General features: G+C 43.5%; 1 protein-coding gene across 1 annotated transcript in view; it reads left to right on the forward strand.

The window, feature by feature from the left end:
- Positions 1-23,977, forward strand: part of LOC119972907 (piezo-type mechanosensitive ion channel component 2-like) — a 1,374,210-nt gene that overhangs the window by 1,105,774 nt on the left and 244,459 nt on the right. Inside the window, 7 exon segments of the mRNA XM_038810453.1 lie at positions 4,893-4,989; positions 5,797-5,897; positions 5,899-5,963; positions 6,288-6,377; positions 6,519-6,649; positions 17,078-17,149; positions 19,381-19,488. Of these exon segments, the coding sequence (XP_038666381.1) occupies positions 4,893-4,989; positions 5,797-5,897; positions 5,899-5,963; positions 6,288-6,377; positions 6,519-6,649; positions 17,078-17,149; positions 19,381-19,488 (664 nt within the window).

Genomic DNA, 23,977 nt, shown 5'->3' on the forward strand with positions numbered 1-23,977 from the left:
TGCAGAGACAGGTTGGATGCAAGCTCGCCACTTGCCTCAACACTATGTTTAAATGAATAATTATACAAAGATAGGAAAGCAAGTTGTAAGGAGGATACAAAAGTCTGCAAAGCGATACAGGTAGTTTAAGTGATAGGGCAAAAAATTGACAGATGGAGGACAGTGTCAGAAAATGTGAGGTACTCTTTAAGTTGAAGAATCTAAAAGCAGAATATTATTTACATGGAGAGAGATTGCAGAATTACAGAATAGCTACAGCACAGAAGGAGGCTTTTTGGCCCATTGTGTCTGTGTTGGATCTCCGATGGAGCAATTTAGTTTGTGTCAATTCCCCACCTTCTCCCCATAGCTCTGCACATTCTTCCTTTCAGAATGCTATCGAATAGAACAATCTGGGTTCCCTTTTATATGTAATCACAAATGTCGCATGCAGTACAGCAGGTAATCAGGAAGGAGGGATACTACATGCAATGGAAGCATTTCAGAGAAGTCATATGAGGCTAATTACTGGATTAAGGAATTGTCTTATAAATATTGGTTGAGTAGGTGGATTGTACTCTTTGAAGTTTCAAGAATGAGAGGTCATCGTATGAAATGTAAAATTCTGAGGAAGCTTGAGAGGGTAGATACTTGGAAATGTTTTCCTCTCATGAGGAAATATGGCATTAGCGGGCACAGTTAAAAATGAAGGATCTCCTATATAAGGTTAAGAAGAATTTAAAATAGAGAGAATTTTCTTATCTGAGTTTCATTAATCTTTGAAATTCTGTTCCACAGAGAACAGTGGAGGTTGGATCATTGAATATATTCAAGGTTCAGTTGGACAGATTTTTTGACAGATGAGGGAGTTCAGGGTTATGGAGGCAGGTAGAAAAGTGAAGTGATGCCTAGATCAGCAAAGATTCTATCAAGTTTTGGGCAGGCTTAATGGGCTGAATGGTCTGTTTCCAATCCAACTTTTTATGATCTTAAATGAATACTTATAGGCTTTCCCAACAACAGAAATAATAATAATCGCTTATTGTCAAAGTAGGCTTCAATGAAGTTACTATGAAAAGCCACATTCCGGAGCCTGTTCGGTGAGGCCGGTACGGGAATTGAACCCGCGCTGCTGGTCTTGTTCTGCATTACAAGCCAAGCCGTTTAGCCCACTGTGCTCAACCAGCCCCTAGAATAGGCACAGGCTGAGGTAGGATTGATGAAATTGAATATATCTGCCATCTAGTGCAAGTATATTGCAGATTCACGCAAAACGTTGGTCATCGACAATAAGAGAAAATGTAATCTCCTCTTGATGTTCAGCAGAATACCATCACCAAAACCCCCACCATTAACATCTAGGATCACCATTGACTAGAAACTTAACTAAACCAGCCACATAAATACTGTGGTATAAGAGCATTTCAGTGGCTGGTATTCTGAGCCAAGTGACCTCCCGACTCCCCAAGTTTTTCTTGTGCAAGACACAATTCAGGAGTGTGATGGAATACTTTGCATGTGCCTGGATGAGTAGTTCCATAACATCATTCAGGGCAAAAAGTCCACATGCCCAGACACCCATTTACCACCTTAAATATTTACTTGCTCTACCACTGATGTATGATGGCTGCAATGTGAACCATCAGCAAATGCACTGGAGCAATTTGCCAGGGTTGCTTCAGCACCATCTATAAGACCATAAGACTTAGGAGCATTGAGTCTCTTCCGCCATCCAACGAGATCATGACTGATCTGATATGCTAATCTCATCTCCACTTTCCTGCCTCATAGATCATAGAATTTACAGTGCAGAAGATGGCCATTCGGTCCATTGCATCTGCACCGACCCTTGGAAGGAGCACCCCACCTAAGCCCATGTCTCCACCCTATCCCCATAACCTCACCCAACCTTTTGGACGCTAAAGGGCAATTAGCATGACCAGTCCACCTAACCTTGGTCTTTGGTCTGTGGGAGGAAATCGGAGCACTCGGAGGAAACCCACGCAGGCACGGGGAGAAAGTGCAAACTCCGCATAGACAGTTACCCAGGTCCCTGAAGCTGTGAGGCAACAGTGCTAACCACTGTGTCACCGGGCCACCCTAGCCTCATAACCCTTGATTCCCTTGCTGATTAAAAATCTGTCTATCTCAGTCCTGAACATATTTAATGACCCAGCCTTTACAGCCCTCTGATGTAAAGAATTCCACAGATTCACTGCCCCCAGAGAGAAGAAATTCCTCCTTATCTCTGTCTTATGGGTTTGCCCTTACTCTGAGATTATGCCCTCTGGTCCTAGACACGCCCAGAAGGGAAAACAACCTCTCAACATCTACTCTGTAAAGCCTCCTGAGAATCATAAATGTCTCAATAAGGTCCCTTTCATTCTTCTAAACTCCAGTGATTACAGGTCCAGCCTACTCAACCTCCCCTCAAAATAAAATCCCTCCATACTAGGAATCAACCTAGTGAACCTTCACTGGACTGCATCCAATGCCAGTATGTCTTTCCTCAGGTAAGGCGACCAAAATTGTTCGCAGTATTCCAAGTGTGGTCTAACTAGTGCCATGTAACATTTTAGCAAGGCCTCCCTATTTTTATAAGCCATTCTCTCTGAAATAAAGGCCAACATTCCTTTTGCCTTCCCTATCACCTGCAGATATGTTGATGAGAGAAAATGTATGAGAGGCAACAGAGAAAAAAAATGGATAAAAAGGCAGAGTGAAAGTTAAACAGCAAGACAGAGAAGGAAACAGGAAGAATTGTAGAGTGGAAGTCAAGTAGAAAGAAAGACACATTTCTTTTTGTTTGTCTGTTGTGAGTAATTCAGTTATGAATTTTCTTAGCTGAGAAAGCAGAAACTACCATTGGAGGGAGTGCAACAAAGATCAGGGTCTGGATTCTCCGCACCCCGATGCCGAATGCGGGCCGGCGCGAGGGCGGAGGATCCAGTTTCGCGCACGATATTGGGACCAGCGCCGGTTCACCGATTCTCTGGCCCCTGAAAAGAGTACGCCGCGCCACCTATCACCTACCTGGGGCCATTGCTGGAGGCCCGCTCCGCCATTCTCTGCCCCTGACAGGCCGAAGTCCCGACGGCGAGGATCTAATATGGTCCAGCTGGTCAAGATACTGTGGACTCAGTCCACGGCCGCCCTGGTCGAGGGCGGGACGATCGGAGGCCAGGGGGTGCTTTATACGGCACAGGACTGATTTTGGGTGGGCATTCAGGGTTGGGTAGGCAGCTGTCTGGGGCACTACTTGGGGGATCCAGCTCCGCGGTCTGACTCCGCCATGGAGCACGGCGCACCCGCTGGAGGCCGCCGTTGTGCACATGCGCGTCCTCCAACCCGGACATTCGGGGGCCTGTATCTGCAGCAAAAGACGGATCACTGCTGGCCCCCTGCAGGACCATGAATATGTGGCCCTTTCATGCAAGTTTTCCTGTCATGAAATGCCACCATTTTTACGATTGTGTGGGAATATAGTCCCAAAAACGGAGAATCCAGCCCCAGGTTTGTTTATGAAGAGAGATTGAATAGACCCATTCTGTGTGAAATTTAGAAAAGTAGTTGATCTCAAGAAATGTATAAAATTCTTAAGGGGCTTACCAGGATTGATGCTAGGCAGATGTTTCCCCTGGTTTGAGAGTCTAGAACTGGGGCTCACAGTCTCAGAATAAAGCATTGGCCATATAGAAATATGATGAGAAGAAATTTCTTCACTCAAATGATGTAATCTTTGGAATTCTCTGTCCTGAAAAGATATGGGTGTTCAATTGTTCAATATATTCAAGATAGAGATCAATAGATCTTTGGATGCAAAAGAAATTAGGAAACATGGGGATAATGTGGAAATGTGGAATTGAGGTAGAAGATCGGCCATAATCATGTTAAGCGACAAAGGCTTGAAAGACCAACTGGCTAATACCTGCTGTAACTTATATGTTCTTATGTTGTAAACTCCAGCCAGCAATACTTTTTTTGTGCAGTATTTTTTTTAAATTTAGAGTACCCAATTCATTTTTTCCAATTAAGGGGCAATTTAGCATGTTCAATCCACCTATCTTGCACATCTTTGGGATGTGGGGGCGAAACCCACGCAAACACGGGGAGAATGTGCAAACTCCACACGGACAGTGACCCAGAGCTGGGATCGAACCTGGGACTTCGGTGCCTTGAGACTGCAGTGCTACCACTGCGCCACCGTGCTGCCCCAGCCAGCAATACTAATAGTTAAAATAGGCAATACTTTTCTTTCCCTAATATGTGAAGAACCAAGGCCTATAGTTCCTCAATTTCGTTTTTTGTTGTGCACAGCTTGTTTATTGTTTTGAGCAAAATGTTCGAGACTGCTGTGGGGCTGCACATACCTGTATCTTCAAAGGAACTTTTTTTGTGCGCAGCTTGTTTGTTGCACTGTGCAGTACATTCTGGATTGCTGCATGCTACTTACAGGGACTATATAATCGCGCCATTGAGATCTATAGCACTGTCAGGTAGTTGACGTTTCATCATCCACTCTTTTCTTTCAGTGAGTTATGTTTTATAGTATTATTATTTACTGCTACCACCACCCAATCTCTTGATTAACATCTTTGAATTCTCCCTGATGGATACACTTCTGTTCTGGTATACTCATGTATGGAAACAACACTGCCATAAAATTGTATTTTATGCGGGTTAGTTATCTCGAGGGCTGAATAGGCGCACTAGTGAAATGCACATAAATTAAACAATTGTGTTATATTAGTCAAATCTTCATCTGTATAGTGGTTTGACATCATCTAATAATATACTTAAAGGTGTTGAAAACATTCCATAATTAAATGCCCTAAGCAACAAAACTAGAGAAAGAAATTAACATTGATTTTTATTTTTAAAAATGTATACTTGAATATTTATTTCTATTCCAGATAGGAGCATGTGCCTACATCAATTCTTTAATTTTGAAAAGCTGTTGGTTAATCCAAACATTTGGTCTCGTTTGTACTGTTAAGGGCTATGATGAGCGTAAGTACTACATTTGGCTTTTTATTGTACAAAAACATTTGCACCGAAGAAATATATTCTCCAAAAGCTTGAGGTGTCAAATCTGTACCACACACTGGACAAAATTAAGATGAATGTTTCAGTGAAGTATGTATTGCAAACACTGTGCAAAATGTACAATTGTTTCACAATCTATATCTGAATGTAGAATCGTGTGAGCTAATTTCTAAAATTAATTAAATTGATGCCAGTGTACCGATGCCGGGTTATCAAGTGAATGGTTACAATTTTTATGCAGTAGTTATTAATCCATTTACACTACCCAATCAAAAGTCAATAAGCTATCCCTGATGCATTGCTAAAACTAATAGCCCCAAATATTATTAGTTTATGAAAACTTTTCTAAATGATTTTTGAACCCATCAAACTTCTTAGTTTCAGCACACCTTCTGGAGTGTATTTTGCATTTTGTCATTTTATTTTTCAAATTTCCAATTTTTGTTTGTTGTTTATAATGTGAAATTAATGTTAATATTGACATTGTGACCTGGTGCTTGTCACTATGAGATGTGTTCATACCAAGCCCTACCTTGATGGTGATAAAAAGTATGGTTGTCCATTGGGTTGATAAAAAGGGAAAGTTATAATATTGCTTAAATGTGCAGAGTAGACACATGTACCTGACGAGTTAACATTTCACAAAATACTATAGATGTGCTGGTGAAATTTAAGAAATGTGTAAAATTTAACATAAGAATTAGAAAGTTGAGAATTTCCATGATTGAATTTTAATTTATTGTTGTGTTGAAATAATATCTTCTTCTCTAGCCCCTCCTGAGAATGTTAAGAAATGTCCATTGCCCAAAGATGAAGCAGGCATTATATGGGACAGTATATGTTTTTCCTTTCTATTGCTACAGCGAAGGGTTTTTCATGAGTTACTACTTCTTGCATGTAGTGGCTGACATAAAATCTGCTCAAATCCTTGCATCGAGGTAGGTTAACAATAAATAAATCTTTGTGTAAATATAGGAAAATGCATGATACTTGATTTAGTATTAGAATTCGCATTTAGTTGATGCTATCATTAATGAAGTTACATTGTAATTCATTGACACTCTTGATTAACCAACTATTTAGATACCTACCAAAAATGTAAAGATTAATTACTCTTCATTTGTTGGAAAAAGAAACACCAGTTAATGCTAAAATATTGTTGCATCGCCAAAGTTATTTCATTACATAAGCTTTAAGTTCGTTATAATTTTAAATATATATATATATCTTGCTTTTTAGTCACACCTTATGTCCTATTTTAGAGGTGCAGAGCTGTTTCAAGCTACAATTGTAAAAGCTGTGAAGGCAAGGCTTGAAGAGGAAAAGAAGTCAATGGATCAACTCAAAAGACAGTAGGACCACATTCTAAGTGACTATTTTTATGAATGCACCTTGCCATGTCACTATTGTGATCTTGCATCTAGTATGTTAAGATTATTGTGTATTGGATGCTAATGTGCCGTTCACACACATTCTTCTGTTATCCTAAATAGGATGGATCGCATCAAAACAAGACAACAAAAATATAAAAAAGGCAAAGAGAGAATGCTCAGTTTGACTCAATCAGTAGATGCGCAGGGTCCTCAGGTGAAGCAGGAAGATGATGATGATGATGATGATGAAGGTATTTCAACCTGTGCACTGGGAAGCAATAAGACAAAACTTGTTGCATGCACTTGTTAATTCATTGTTGACTGGTATTATTTATGTCAGGTTATTCACAGGTCACAACTGTCAAGGATATGGGCATGGTCATCCCCTTAATATTTCATCAGTAAGATACAGATACAGAATTTAGAGTCACCATTGCACAGGAATGAACAATTATGTAAAGAAAAGTTGCAGTTATGTATACATAAACTTGATTTGAGTGGAAACTCCTGATGTACCATTCTGATGCCCTTTTCTAGGCCCCTTTTAAGATGTCTCTGGCTATATTGTCAGGGTTAATAAGGAAGCAAGATTGCTTACTTCATTTAGAGATTGTTTGCAGCATCATTAACATCAGACAAGTTAAAATTGACCCCAATCTGTGGAAATTTTCCTCCAGTTTATATTAGGGAATGCCAGGAATGCCATCAATGTATTCTTTACATGTTACAATTTCATTATTAGTAGTGAGCAGAGAAAATATCCGCTCAACAAAATTCAACTATAATTCTATTGGAACCATGACATTTCCAAAATAATATTACATACATCAGAATTTAAACAATACCTACTCACTATTCCTGGAGAATTAAGCAAGCTAGTATCAGTAAGTTGGGTTAAAAAATGGTTTACAGTTTCATTGTAAATGATTTCACTGATTCTGGTCCTATAGAATTATAGAATCCATACTGTGCAGAAGGAGGCTATTGGGCCCATCGGGTCTGTACTGACCCGTCGAAAGGACACCATACCTCGGCCCAATCACCCGCCCTAACCCCACCTAACCTTTGGACGCTATGGGGCAATTTTGCATGGCCAATCCACCTAATGTGCACATCTTTGGACTGTGCACCCAGAGGAAACAGGGAGAATGTGCAAACTCCACAGACAGTCACCCAAGGTCAGAATCGAACCCAGGGCGCTGACATTCTGAGACAGTAGTGCTAAACACTGTGCCACCGTGCCGCTCCAGTGGCCAGTATTCTTCCGAGTGATATGAAGACACAAACTGAGCTTTTGATTAAAATGATTAAGTACTTTGGAATGAAATCTGTCATAGGGTGGCGCAAATGGGGAGATATTGAATAGGCAGTTCCATTTATATTACCTGACATTCATTCAAAAAGAGGCGTTGTGTAAAGCGGTTTGCCAATTTGCTATCTTCTGTTTTACGCTACTGTTCAAAATAAATTTTACCCCAACCCTAAGAATTCTTACAATAACCAACTGACCGTGTTTATGATAAATATATATAGTGCTTGGTTTAAAAGAAAATAACCTTAAAATAATTCCCAGACATCTCCTTTCAGGTACGCCCATTATTCAAACTACAATAATGCAGCTCTATAGACTTCAGGTACAGTGAAAGAAAATACTACTTGACCCAAAGCTTTTCAATTTTACTGAAGAATTTCAATTGTGAATAGTTCACCGGGAGTTGCGGGGAGGGGGCATCCTGTTATTTTACTTAAAACAGGATTTAATCACAAGCTATGCTACTGCCAGTAATTGTACAGGATGTACAAGAAATGGTGAAAATTGTTAAAATAAAAAGACTTCCTTGGTCATTGAAATAGTCAATCTCACATATCAATATGAGCAGAGCTAGTGCGGGATACTAAAAATGGCACACTGATTCAGAAGGTTGCTCTTCTGAGATTAGATCTGAAGTCCAGAGTTTCATTTTAATCCTATCTGCCCAGTGGACACAAACCTGACATCTCAGTCTTTTGCATGATTTATGATTGAAATGTACAAGGTTCAGCGGGCAGATAAGGTGTCTACCTAAAGCAGCAGGAACTCATGATTATATCCATAAAACTGATTATATTTTGTCCTGGATTTGAGCGGGAAATCTGCCATAATTTATACTTTCAGGTTGGGCCAGGTGACCAGAGGGATAAGGTCTTTCGAAGAATCTTTAAAACTTTGCCAGGAGTAGGAGTACATCTCCAGACCCAGAGGAAAGTTTCCATCTCACCCAATCTTCTCTCCCGCAACACCATTCGAACCTTCACTTACCTGCAAACTGATTTTGCTCTGCTGACAGATCCCCATGCCCTCTTCCCAATAATTTCCAGGGTTAGGTTTTAAAATAGCCTGAACATAAAACTGAAAAAAAACTGTGTATTTGTCCCACACTATAAGATCACAAGGTTTAAAATCAACTCTCTGTTATCAGAGAAGTGTAGTTGTCTATGCAGAGTATCCCCATTTATAATCAGTTTGGGAAGTACGCAGTGTTCAGTTAACACATTAGCATGGATATAGGTTTGGTTAGCTAGGAAATAAAGAGTAGGGATAAATAAATTATTTTTCGGGTTGACTAGCTGTTAGTGGGAGTGGCAGCAGGATCAGGCAGTACTGAGGCCTCAAATATTTATAATTTATGTTCATGACTTGGATGAATAAATAAATAATTGCTTATTTTCACAAGTAGAGGAACCAATTGTATGATAGCTAAATTTGCTGATGAGGCAAAGGTAGGTAAGAAAGTAAGTTTTCAAGAGGACATAAAGTGTTGGATTCTCCGATCCCCGACGCCGAAATCGCTTTCGGCGACGGGGCTGAGAATCCCTGATGATGCCTAAATCGGCAGGGATGCCGCTTTTGCGATGCTCTGCCCCTGAAAAGAGCCATACTCAGAGAGTACGCCGCATGCCATAACCACGCTCTCCTTACGTTGGCTGAGGCCCGGCCCGTGATGCTCCGTCCCCGACCGGCCGAGTTCCCGACGGCGTGGGTCGCATGTGGTCTCACCCGTCGGGAACTCAGCATGGCGGCTGCAGATTCAGTCCAGCGCTGCCACAGTCGGGAGAGGGCTGATCCGTGGGTAGGAAGGGCATTATTTGAGGCTGGGGGCACTGTGGTGGGGTGGTCTGGACAGCACGAGCCGGCCGAAGGGGGGATCTATTTTGCGGGCCGGGTCCGCGGGCTGCGTCTGCAATGAAGCACGGCATGGCCGCTGCAGGCCACCGCCATGCAGCTGCGCAGCCACAGACCCGGCAATTCTCTGGGGCATATCGGCAGCTAGAGCTGAGAGCTCTACGCCGCCTGGCTGCTAGCCCCCCCCCCCCCCCAAATCCCAAAAAGTTGGCATACAGGTGCAGCAAGTGATTCGGATGATCAATGAAATGTTGGCATTTATTGCAAGAGGAATCAAATATAAAAGTAGGGAAGTGTTGCTGCAGTTCTAGGGTCACAGTTATACCACATTTGAAGTTCTTTGTACAGTTTTGGTCTCCTTACTTAAGAAAGGATATAATTGCAATCAAAGCAGTTCAGAGGAGATTTTACCTTCTGAGGAGAAGTTGAGCAACCTGGGCTGATACCCATTGAAGTTCAGAAGAATGAGTAGCAATCTTATCGAAACATAGATGGGGACCTGACTGAGCATTTTCCTGTATTCTACTTGAGGACATTTCCCTTGTGGGGAGTCTAGAACTAGATTGCATAGTTTACAAATTAGACTGAGATGAGGGTCTTTTCTCTCTCAGATGGTTGTTCATCTGTGAAATTATCTTTCCCAGCGTGCTATGGAGGTACAGTTATTGAATATATTCAAGGCTCAGTTAGGCTCTTGACCAACAACGGAGTCAAGGGTTATGGGAATAGACAGGCAAGTGGAGTTGAGGCCACAATAAAATCAGCCATGATTGCACCAAATGGCGTACTCCTGTTCCTAATTCTTCTGTTCTTATGTGTGTTCTTGTGGATACTGCATGCTGACACTGGTTACCTCAAACAGAAAATGTTCCATTCCTCAGCATTGAGACATCTTCAGCTTAATATTCAAAAAGCTCGCAATATTACAGAATTCACTTCTACTGTGATCAAAAAGTAAGTAATTTTTTTATTCTTTCATGGGATGTGGCTGGGCCAGCATTTATTGCCCATCCCAGAGTTTTATGGAATTCAAATTTCACCATCTGCCATGGCAGGATTCAGACCCGGGACGCCAGAACATGTCTCTGGATCACTTGGCAGTGACAATACCACTATACCACTGCCTCCCGCCATGGCAATTTGTTTTCAACACAGCCTAGTCCCTGATATGGTGAAGTAGCTATTATTGAACCCACCAGATTTTCATCCCAATGATTTTGAAATACGTATTTACTCCACTGCATTCACAGTAATATATCTCTTATCTAATGGTATATAACAATAATCATGAGGCACGTTACAGCCTTCCAGACTTGACATTGAGTTGAACAACGTCAGACTGTAAACACTCTCCTCCATCTTCACCCCATTTTTATTTCTATCAATTTATTTTCATTTCTTCCATCAGTCTGCTTTTCCCTCACCATTGTATCTCTTCCCCCCCCCCCCCCCCCCCCCCCCCCCACCACCCCACCCCACTAGGGCCATCTGTTCCTTGTTCCAAGTTGTCCTTTGACACACTGCTTACCCCTGTTCAGCCATTAAAACATTCTGATCTCTTAATGTGCCACTATGGTCGCTATCACCACCATTTACATTCCCTTTGACTTTTTGTCCATGTCATCTTTACCACTGCCCCACGTTCTCCCATTCCCTCCAACCTACACAACAGTATAAATTTCATCCTATTTCCAGTTCTCTTTAGCTTTGACAGGACACAAAATGTTAGCTCCATTCTCTCTCCACAGTTGCTGTCAGACTTGCTGAAATTGTCCAGCATTTTCTGTTTTTGTTTCAGATTCCAGCATCCGCAGTAATTTGCTTTTATCTTATATTTCACTAAATTCTATTAAAGATGCTGTTAAGAGTATTTATTTTTTTGGCCAAAAGGCACATAAAGGTTAAAATAGCTGGTAGAAAGTTAGAATCTTTAATTCAATCAAGTAACTTTGAGACATAAGCCAAAAGGGTAATAAATACAGATGTATGGGGCAAAATTCTCCGACTCCCCGCAGGGTCGGAGAATCGCCCGGGGCCAGTGAAAATCCTGCCCCCGCCGTGGTCGGAATTCTCCGCCACCTAGGAATTGGCGGAGCCGGGAATCGCGCCGCGCCGATCGGCATGCCCGCGGCGAGCCCCCTGCGGCGATTCTCCGGCCCGCGATGGGCCGAAGTCCCGCCGCTGAGAGGCCAAACCCGTCGACATGGTGTCAACCACCTCTGGTGGTGGCGGGATTGGCGGCCCCCGGGGTCCTGGGGGGTGTGCGGGGCGATCGGACCCCGGGGAGTGCTCCCACGGTGGCCTGGCCCGCAATCGGGGCCCAACGATTGGCGGGCGGGCCAGTGCCATGGGGGCACTCTTTTTCTTCCACCGCCGCCACGGCCTCCACCATGGCGGAGGCGGAAGAGAACCCCCTCAGCGCGCATGCGCCGGTGGTGACATCAGCGGCAGCTGACGCACCGGCGCATGCGCGAACCGGCGAAGGCCTTTCAGCCAGCCCCAATGCCGGCCTGCAGGCGTCAAAGGCCGTTGGCGCCGGTTTTGGCGCCAGTCGGCGTGGCGCCAACCACTCCAGAGTGGTTGGCGCCACTCCGCTATGCCGGGACCCCCCGTGATCCGAAAGTGCAATCCTTCACTTCATGTATAATGATTTTATATGTAAAATTTTGGCAGAGGTTTTCTGATAAATGATTTGATACATATTACAATAATAGTTGTGACCAGTTTACAGTAATTTTATAATGAGAATAATTTGTAACCATAATTGATCTTACTATAATATGAAAAGTTTTGATCATGTACTTTACAGTTATGAGCCTTGTGTAAGAATGTCGGTTTCCCAATGCGGAATTATTAGAATTTGTGCTTTTGTTTGGTTGATATATCATTCACCATATTATTTCAATTTCATCCATGCGAGAGGCAAGACACATTTTTATATTTTACCAAATTTCCAACTGCATTTCCTTATAACAAAATGAATATTATACTTCAGAATTGTTAGAATAAATATATTTTCTGTTTTGAACCTAATCAAATTTCATCCTTGACAACAGGCCTCTTTCTTTTCCCCATATACTTGAAGTAAGGAAGGAAAAAATATTTGCTTCGGCTTCCATGAGAGTCTTTTTAACCGTACTCTTCAGTGGAGAATAAATTTGGATGGGATATAAAACATATTGCACCCGGTTCTGTCAGTTTCCTAATGGGCAGGTTAGGTTAAAATTGTCTCTCTGAATCATTAACCTTTGCTGAAAGTGTGTACATATCTGGATGCCAGAGGAAAATAGGATTTGGACTCATCTTTGATATCGAACAGCCTTCTGCAACTTTCATCACGCATGAGGAATGGTCACTTTGGTGAGGTAGGCAGTTTGAAACCCCAGGCAAGATTTTAACTCACTCAAAATCCATTCACTTAAAATTAAAATCGGGCCCCATAATCGCAATGTGAGAACGAGAAGAATATCAGCAAACAAACTGGACTGCAATTCTCATTTTCTGAAACATACACACAAGCAACAAATGCTATTTGTCCTAATGCTATGAAACCGGTATGCATCCAGTTTAAAAACTTTCTTTTATTTCAGAAATACTTTTCAATTACTTGTTTTCCATTTTTATTGAGTTGCTCTCGTCAGTTCATGCTGAATTAGTAGCAAAAGCCTAGGAAATATTGCTGGCACTACCAATGAACAAATGTTTGACACATTTGAATGGCATCCCTCTGCTCACTAATTTAATTAAGACATTAACCATTGTTATTTTAAATGGGTAATGTCTCCTTTAACATAGGAGTAGAGGAATGCATTATGAAAAAAATATTGCCTTATGAATCGCCAACGATAATTGCTCGGCTAATATTAGCACAGCTGATATTTTAATAAAATGCTCGGATTCACATTTGTCTGGAGGTGAAATTAGTTGAACTAAATTAGCACTGGTGAATTCAGTGACATATTTCTGTTAACACTTAAATTTCTGTTAACTAAGAAAATAAAAATGTTTTTTATGGAAAGGTTTTTAAAAAACAGGATTAATAAAATATGAGCTGCATAATAACAAAACGATAATAAATATGCACTATGATATCTTAGAAAATGATTCCTACTTTATGGAAGACTTGCAGTAAATTTGAAAGTTAGTAATTGTAATAAGTCTGCATGGGTTATTCCTTTAATTTATAAAACTGTTAGAGCAGAGATCTCGGGCGGGATTCTCCCAGCCCTGGGCCGGGCCGGAGAATCCCCGTGACCGGTCCATGCCGCCCCGACGCCGGCACGCAGAGAATCGGCGCCATCGGCACCGGAGTGTTTGACGCGACGCCGGTCGCAGGCGGCCGATTGTCCGACAAAAACCGAGTCCCGCTGGTGCCGTTCTAACCTGCTCTGAGCCAGCGGGACCTTGGATTTGAAGGGTCAGGTGGCGGCCTGTGGGGGCGGGGGGGGGGGGGGGGGGGGGGGGAGGTCCGACCCCGGGTGGGGGTCCTCCGATGTGGCCTGGCCCACGATTGGGGCCTACCAATCGGCAGGCCAGCCTCTCTGGCTGGGAGCCTCCTTTCCTACGCGCCGGCCCTGTAGCCCTGCACCATGTTGCGTCGTGGCCGGCGTGTTGAAGGAGGCCACTGCGCATGCGCGTGTTGGCGCGGCGCCACTGCGCCTGCGCGGATCCCACGGCGTGCGGTTCACGTCGGGATCAGCAGCTCGAGTGGCGCAAACTGCTCGAATGGCCAGGTTGAGCCAGCAAAGCAGCTTGCCATGGTGCATCGTGGCCGATGAAAGCTGGCAGACCCCGCTCCTGGGATCTACGTGGCTCACAATGCCTCGCGGGATCCAACAAGTTGTGATGTAAATCTCTCCAATAGTGAGGCAGTTAGCATAGTGCATTCGGGCTGAAGGAGGAGCTCAGGTATCTATTCAAGGGCCTCGGAGACCGGGCGTCATTTAAAAATAGTGGCTAAACGCACTCGCTATGGGACTTTGTTCCCTTTTGGGAGAATCGCATCTAAGTGCTCCCACCAGCGGAAAACCCTGAGTAATTCCCGCTGGCGCTAGGAGCGATCCCAACAGTCCATGCAATGGCACTTCGAAAAACTTTGTCACACAGTAAGATTTTCAGTGTCATTCTATGATACACCAGGGGCGGGATTCTCTGATCCTTAGGCTAAGTGTTGACACTGTCGGAAACGCCGTTGCATTTCTCGACGGCATCTACACGGCCCCAGGATCAGCAATTCTGGCAGCCACAGGGGGCCAGCACGGCACAGGCGCGGTTCACACCGCTCCAGCTGCTGATCCGGCCATGGAATGAGCGCTGGGGAAGCTAGCATGCGCAGTGGGTACGGCGCAATTTCTGACCATGCGGGGTGTCTCCCTTGTCCCCGCCATCCCTGACCCAACATGGCGCAGGAGTACAGGGGCCGACGCTGAAGAAAAGGAGGACGGGAGACAGAGATGCCGGCCTGCCAATCGGTGGGTCCCGATCGCGGGCCAGGCCACATTGGAGCCCCCCCCCCCCGGGGTCGGACCCCTCCCCCACACAGGTTGCCCCCCCGGCCCTTACACGCCAAGGTCCCACCAGCTGAGTGCAGGCGTGGGCGGCGCCGTCGGGTCTTACCGTTTCCACGACGGCTGCTCGGCCCGAGAATCGGCGGCCCGGCCGCGTCGAGTGGCCCGCCACCAGCACCGCGCATGGCAGCATGGCGCGATTCGCGCCGGTCGCGGGGATTCTCTGGCCCGGCCCCGGGCTGAGAGAATCCCGCCCCAGGTTCCCGCTGGATTTAACCTAGGGCTGGATTCTCCGTTCTTGAGACTAAATGTTGACGCTGGGAGAGGATTCGTGGACTTTCACGACAGCAAAACTGGCACTCTACCTGGACATAATCAGCGACTGTGGAGGGGTTAGCACTGGCATCACGTGGAACACAGTCAATTCCAATGAAAAATGGTGCGGGATTCACCGAGTCCGTGATTGACAGTCGGGAGGCTGACAAGCTGCAACTGTGCATAAACACTTCGCTTCCCACACACACCATCCCAGCCAACAAGATAGAGCATGCCCATACAGCTGATGAGTTGGCTTGGGCCACAGGACACCTCGGGGAGTGGCCTGGGGGGGGGGGGGGGGGGGGACACACACACACACACACCTATACAACCCATGGTTCTAGTTCACAGTGGGCTGTCAGCAGCGTGCGCAGCTATATGCCTACCTTTCTGGCTGCGGCAATGATGTTTCATGCCCATCCACCCCGACGCCACAGCCCACCTCCTGGCCACCCACCACTACTCCCCACGGCCCTGGTAGAAGCCCTCTGACCAGCGGCACAACTGTTAGCAAACAATGGCAATGTTGGACACTTTCCGTACCCCCTCTCTCTTCCTCAGCAGCCAATTTGCCAGTTTCACGATTTTTAAAAGCACAAGTGAACTGCGCCGTCGGGAACTCGGCCAATCAGAGGTGGAGGATCGCGCAGGCCCGCTAATGATATGCAAACGGTATTTACTGTATATGCGTTCCAGACCATTGACGCCGTTGTCAAGGTAACTGAGGATTGTGATTTTGTGCCAAATCGGCGCCCGCCACAATTTTGGAGTCGTAACCTATTCGCCCAATCGCGTTTCCCGAATTTGCCGTCAACCAACAGTGAATTCTGCCCTTAATCTTACTGACAGGTCCTGTTCCTCAGAGACTGAGGCACTGCTGTTGAAGGGTGTCCCAATCTCAGAATACTGTTGCAGCTCCAAACCCCCGCCCGCTCCCCCCCTCCGGGCAGGCCAAGAACACCGAAATACTGACGTTGGGATCCAATGGGAAATTTTGGAGTAGGTAGCCAATGAAGTGGCAGACTCTTGAAGTCCCATCCAATTAAGGACAGTTGGCGGAGACATTCCAGCGCTGGAAGACAAGCTGATGGGGTTGCTGTAGTAGATGAAGAATTGTAAGGGTGTCTCAAATTGGAGGCAAGAAACTAGTCACAAATAGAATGTGGCAACAGCTGCCAAACAACACTGCAGATGGGAAACCTCAGCTGTGATCCTCTGAAAGTGTAACTGAGTCAATTAAAATAGGCATCAGTGGCCCCAATGACCTCCATCCAACAGACAACGGCCACAGCAGATGGGTCGTATGTTGTCTGGATAATTCTAGATGGAGTGTGATGAGTGCACTCAATTGGCTGCTTGCTGCTGGCAGTATAAATAAATAAAAAATCAGAAGAAGGTGGCATCTTCACCAGTTATTTTGAGAGCAAGTATTACTGTTGAGAGGTTGGGATAAAGCCTTAAAAAGCATTGGAAAATAATTCATATATTAAGGAGATTATTTTATGAGAGAAAATGTAACAATTAAAATAGGTGCCTATATTTTAGTGAAATATTATTTATTTCTTGTATAAAGCTCTCATTAACATGTTACTCCATTTGTAATCCTCTTAAATTGAAACTCCGCTGACATGCCCACCTGAATATTTTGATTTTGTTTTCCATAATTAATATTTGGACCTATTTTATTTTAGGAGAACCAGAGAAAGACAAAGCCAAGGGCAAAAAAAAGCAGTGGTGGCGGCCCTGGGTTGACCATGCTTCTAGTAGGTTTGCCTCAATCATCTGTTAGTTATATGTGCTAATCATGTACCAAATTTCCTTGAATAGACAATTGTGTTTTTTATTTTATTCTTGAACAAAAGTTAACAAGTAAAAGATGTTTTTAAAAAACATTGCCTAGTCTCATTTGATTTAAAGCATGAATTTATTTTCGCCCCCTTGTTATAATTTTGACGGGCTTTATGCTCAGTTTCAACCAAGGATGGTTGTATGCCAATCTATTATGCAAGAAGGTCGTTCTGCACTAACTCACCATGACTGTAAGGATCCATCTTGAATGCATAATTAACTGTGCAATTACAGTATGTTAAACATAATCATCTAACCATTTAGCAGTGCACTGTGCTTCAAGTATCAAATGATGTCTACATCTATGAATTTGAAGTCATTCTTTATCTGACAAATTTAGAATTATCCAGTATTTGGAATTAAGCAATTTGAATAATTCAGCACAACAAGGATTTTCTGTATGATTTCATTTCAAGTTAGTCGATTATTTGCATTAAGCAACTTCAGGTTAAGAGGAGTAGACTACGTGCACAAATGATTAGATGAAAGCCAATGTGTTTGCTACCTTTGTGCCATCTATTTATCTGTTGTGAACAATATATAGAAACTGATAAATCAATGGCTGATTACTGAAAAACACAGTTTTTTAGTTGCATTGATGTTGTTTTCTGATCTGTAAAACTACCCGTGTTAATTAGTATTGTTTTAAATACATTAATATACACAGGAAGGACAACAATGCTGTTCCGCCAGACTGCAAGAAATCATTACTTGCAGCTGTTTGTCTCAATCAAACAGCCGTTGCACCATTATTTATATTTTTGGGTTGGCCTTTACCTTTATGACTCTGAGGCATGAAAGTAGTGAATTCTTGATCTATTCAAGGAAATTAGGTATCTGTTACATGTGTGATACCAGACTAATTGGTTACTTCGGAGGCTAAGGTCAGTTCCGGGATGCTGTGAATCTTCCGTGTGTGAATCCGTCAGGACCATTTTATGACTGCTTCATTTTCACAAAGAATTGTCATTAATTTTGACCACTGTTTCATTTTTTTTCTGTCTATTTATTGATGTTAAGATTGATTCAATTTAACCTCTTTTAAGGTAGTGGTTTGGGTAAGTTACTGAGTTCCTTATCAGGAAAATTATAGTCATTGTTGGCACAAGTTGAGGTAAAACCATAAAACCTTCTTTATAAATGTTTTAACAACATTCTTTTGCCTTGTGCACAAGATAGAAAATCTCTGGTATTTCAGCTTTCAACTCCCTCATTCTGTCATCCCAATAATATTTCCAATCAAATAATATAGATAGAAAAAACATATGAAGTTAATGACAGTTTTTTTAAAATTATAAGATCTTGTAAAGGTTATAATGTTCTATAAGGGTTTATAGCCTATATACATTTCAAAAGGATACTTGTAATTGATGCATAAGTTTGACAATAAGATGAGAACTATTATTTTTACTGATTGAAAAGGGTACTCGGTTCTTAATTTCTTTGATTTAATTTGGTATATATCCAGGGTTTCTTTGTTTATATGATTACACCCAGTCAAATGTAAATCTGAAAACTTGAAAGCTTGTTATGTATTATGTTATACTGAAATGCTGTGTCATTTTATGTTATCTGTTGGACAGATTTTATATCATTTTATTTCTACTGAAATGCATGTTTCTGCATGCATTATTTAAAACTAAAATTCAGAAATATAAAACTAAAAGTTATATTTCCATGAGCCTCAGCCTCAACTTCTTATTTTCTTATTCACAGTACTTGCACAGAAATATTGCCAGTCTTTGCAATGTTTATTCTCTGTTTCTCCGCCTTTCTTCACATTTTTCAACTATAGCCATCCTTTTTGATGTTCTGCATTCTGCTACTAATTCCTCGTTAAACTCTGTTATGCTGGCTACCTCCTCTTCTTGATTTTCTTGTGCATTCCCTTGAGTTGGATGTTGACATTCAGGTAACCGTTTGGGTAGTTTAGTGCTGTACATTCTTTACACTCTGCTCTCTACTACATTATTGACATGGTTCAATCTATAATTTATCATTTGTTTTATTAATGCCAGCTAGTAAAATTGAATTAAATGATTAAAAAATATATTTTAATAAAAGTAACTGAAGATGCATTTAGAAGTCCATATTTTGCATTGTTTCACCTTTCATTTTACTAGTAATGTTATCTTCTCCTGCTTAGTGGTACGGAGTGGAGATTACTATCTCTTTGAGACAGACAGCGAGGAGGAGAATGAAGAAGAAATAAAAGAAGGGAAGAAGAAGAAGAACCCAAAAATCAGGTTTCCAGGTACTATTTTGGAATGCTGTTATATTTTGTCCTGTAATAACATTTGTTGAACCAAAATTGAAAAACATTGAACATCCTCAAAATTAAGTGCACACAGTAAATAAGAGCTAAAATATTCCATCAGTTGATGGAAATAAAAGCTGTCAACGCAAAGGTTAATTTAGCATCTGAAACATAGGTTGATGTTTTGGATCAGACTCTGTCAGTTCTAACAGGGTTGTTAAGAATCACACCTAAAACTATCTTTTGTCTTTCAGATGTTGACCGATCAAAAGTTTATTTCCAAGATTTTGAGGAGTTTATTATAGTTATAGCGGTCTTTATTTTTATATTTGTTCATGGGATGTTAGCATCACTAGCAAGGCCAACATTTTTTTCCCATCACTAATTGCCCTCGAGAAGGTAAAATAAAAGAAGAGCCACATTATTGAACCACTGCAGTGCCTGTGGTGTTGCTACATCCACACTACCATTCAGAGGGGGCTTCCAGATTTGAAACCAGCAACAATGGAGAAACATTTTTTAAAAATTAATTTATGACATGTGGGTGTCGTTGGTTAGACCAGAATTTATTGCCCATTCCTAGTTGCCCTTCAGGAGGAGGTGGTGAGTTGCCTTCTTGAACAGCTGTAGTTTCTGAGGTGCAGGTACACCCACTATGCTGTTAGGGAGGGAGTTCCAGGATTTTGCCTCAGCGACAGTGAACGAACAGTGATATATTTCCAAGCTGGGGTGGTAAGTGACTTGGTGGGGAACCTCCAGTTGGTGGGGTTCCCAGGTATCTGCTGCCCTTGTGCATCTAGATGGCAGTGTTCATGGGTTTGGAAGGTGCTATCTAAGGAACCTTGAGTTACAGTGATACAATTCCACATAAGGACGGTGTGTGATTTGGAGAGCAGGTTCCAGGTGATAATGTTTCCATGAGTTTGCTTTTCTTTTACTTCCAGGTGGTAGAGATTATGGGTTTGGTAGATGCTGTTGAAGGAGCTTTGGTAAGTTGCTGCAGTGCATCATGTAAATGATACACATGGCTGCCTCTGTATGTCAATTGTGGAAGAAGTAAATCTTGGAGGTGTTGGTGGCTACTTTGCACTGGATGATGTTGAGCTTCTTGAGTGTTGTTTAAGCTATACTCATTCAGGCATTTCGAGGGCATTCAATTACATTTCTGACTTGTGCCTTGAAGATGGTGGATAAACCTTTGGAGAGTCAGGAGAGGAGTTACTCTGCCAAAAAGTCCCAGCCCCTCAGCTGCTCTTGTAGCCACAGTATTTATATGGCTGTTCAATCTCTGGTCAATGGTAACCCAGGATTTTGATGGTGGTTGACTCAGTGATGGTTATGCCATTGACTGTCACAGGGATTTTATTAGATTGTCTCTTGTTGGGAATGGCCATTGCTTAACAATTGTGTAGCGTGATATTTACTTGCCTTGTATCAGCCCAAACCTGAATGTTTCCAGGACTTGCTACAAACAGGCAAAGACTGTTTCAGTATCTGAGGAGTTGCAAGTGGTATTGAACATAAGCTTTTGACTTTATGATAGAAGGAAAGTCACTGATGAAGCTTTTGAAGTTGGTTATTTCTAGGACACTACCCTGTGGAATTCCTGTAGCTTAAGACTGAAATGATTGGCCCTCCAACAACCTCAGCCATCATCCTTCGTGCTAGGTATGACTCCAATCAATGGAATTTTTCCCTGATTTAGTTTAATTTAATTTTGCTGCGGTCACGCTGCCACATTCGGTCAACTGCTGCCTTGATGCCACGAACAGTCACTCTCATCTCACTTGTTGAAATCACTTAGTTTGTCCATGTTTGTAACAAGGCTGGAACCTAAACTGAGCATCAGTGGGAAGCCACCTCTTCTTGCCAGACAAACCAGCACTCTGAAAAAGTCTGGTGGAATGGCCCATGTTGTCGCACTGGCGGGGCAGGGTCAGAAAAAGCTGGCCCTCTGAAATCCTAAAATCCCCAACAGGCAACATAGGAACTCCTCCCCCCCACACACAGAGACACCGCACCCCTCTAACCCCCCCGCCCCCCCCACGGACATAGATAACCCCTAATCCATGCACAAGGGGATCGCCCCAGCTGATAAGGCAACTATTCCATGGAGCTCTTCAGAGGTGCCGCCCCTTGGCATTGCCCTTGGCATGTCCCTCTTCCGCTCTTGGTTTTAAAAAACAGTTGTAAACCTCGCCAATATGACTAATGTGGGGGATGCTATGGGCAGGATGTCCGCTATTTATATTCAGACGTATTTAAATGAGGATCCCAATCTTCCTTGGCAGGAACCCCGTTACATCACCGGCAGGGACAGGGAGATCTCACCGGCGAGTTTCTCTTTTTCCAAGTCTCAAGATACCTTGTCCCCATTTATGCTTGCTGCAAACGCAGGCACAAAATTGTGGCAATATTCTTTGCTGTATAAATTATGTTCAATCGTTTCTTAATATCATGTGGAGTGAATGGAATTGGCTGTGGATAGGAATCAATAATACTGGCGATCTCAGGAGGAGATCGCGATGGCTCACCTGTATCTATGGATAGATTTTATGTCTATAAGCACTTCTTTTTATAGCAGTAACAAATAGACCTGTCACTAACTGATCTTGAATCACTGGCAAGTAATTCTTCCAAAGCTAAGGATAAAGACAGAGGGCGGGATTCTCCGATCCCCCGCCGGGTCGGAGAATCGCCGTGGGCCGGCGTGAATCCCGCCCCCGAAGTCTCCCTCACCAGAGATTCAGCGGGAGTGGGAATCACGCCATGCCTGTCGGCAGCCACCCCCCCCCGGCAATTCTCCAGCCCGCGATGGGCCGAAGTCCCGCTGCTGTCATGCCGGTCCCACCGGCGGAAATCAAGCCACCTACCTTACCGGCGGGACCAGGCCGCGAGAGCAGGCTTCGGGGTCCTGGGGGGGGCGCGGGACGATCTGGCCCCGGGGGGTGCCCCCACGGTGGCCTGGCCCGCGATTGGGGCCCACCGATCGGTGGGCAGGCCTGGGCCGTGGGGGCACTCTTTTCCTTCCGCGTTCGCATAGCCTTCACGATGGCGGACGCGGAAGTGACCCCCTCCCCTGCGCATGCGCGGGGATGACGTCAGCAGCCGCTGATGCTCTGGCGCATGCGCGGACTTCCGCCGGCCGGCGAAGTCCCTTCAACCCCGGCTGGCATAGCGCCAAAGGCCTTTCCCACTGGCTAGCGGGGCGCCAACCACTCCGGCATGGGCCTAGCCCCTCAAGGTTAGGACTTGGCCCCTAAAGGTGCGGAGAAATCCGCACCTTTGGGGCGGTCCGCCGCCAGAGTGGTTCATGCCACTCCATCCCGCCCGGACCCCCCGCCCCACCGGGAAGGGGAGAATCCCGGCCAGAAAATCAGGTAAGAAAGTGAATTGGACTTTCCAAATAGTAACTTGTTACAGCCTCTTGCAGTAAAATCATTGCCATGCACTTTCAGTTCAAATATTTTCCAGAGCAGGCCTGTCTTGAAGGAAAAGATACATGATAGCATGGGAACAGCCACTTAGGGCAAGGACGCAATGACTGTGAAGTGACACTAAACAAAGGGTTGATTAACCCACATCCTTTAAAGGACGGCAGTACCTCTTCAGAGTGAAAGAAGCAATAGCAAAGTAGATTAAATAATTAGTGATCAATTCCTTTGGAAAATGAAGAGGAAAGTGTCGTAAGAACCATGCAGTCATTCTGCAATCACAACCTGTTAATAAAAAACGAAAATTCATGGAATCAACAATGTGGTATCCTCTGATTCTGACAGTGATGTATAAAGTATTGCAGGCCACCACCATTTAAAGAAAGAATGTATCCTCAATTCAATACATCCACCTTGGTATATCTCAAAATAAATGAAAGTTGAAATCTGGAAAGCACAAACTGTATAAATCCGTATTCCTAAATGATGACAAAAACTTGGATGAAGAGGTAAAAGCTGTAAAGCAAAGAATAGTGCATGTAAGCCAACCAACTCTGTGAAGATTGAACCCTCAGCTTTATGTCTCATTGAAAGTCACCATGTGAAAGAAAAGAGAGAATTAAAGCTAGAGAGATTGAAAAGTGTTTATTGCCTAAAAATGAACCAAATACTTCCCTCAGCATTGATTGACAATTCTGTTTGTAGTTTGGCTGCAAAAGATCCTCAAAAGTTGGATAAACATTTATTGGACAATCAGAAAAGACTGGCTGCATTACCCAAGAGACAAATGCAGAAGAAACTCATTCAGGGGGCCATCCCCAGTTTGGTCAGTCAGAAACCTGACAAATAGAAGCACGTTGACTTTGATTTTGAAGAAGAGTGGAAACAAGACACTATTTGAAGATTTTAGACGGAGTTCTAAAATCAAGATGCACACCTATCAGCAGCAGAAGAAGAACTAATAAAGATACTGAAAAAACTGAGACAAATTGATAGAGACTTGGCAGGGTGCACTCCATTAACTATTCATGATGTAAACATAGCAAACTCTG

This window comes from Scyliorhinus canicula, chromosome 10 (assembly GCF_902713615.1).
Source record: "Scyliorhinus canicula chromosome 10, sScyCan1.1, whole genome shotgun sequence".
Lineage (NCBI taxonomy): Eukaryota > Metazoa > Chordata > Chondrichthyes > Carcharhiniformes > Scyliorhinidae > Scyliorhinus > Scyliorhinus canicula.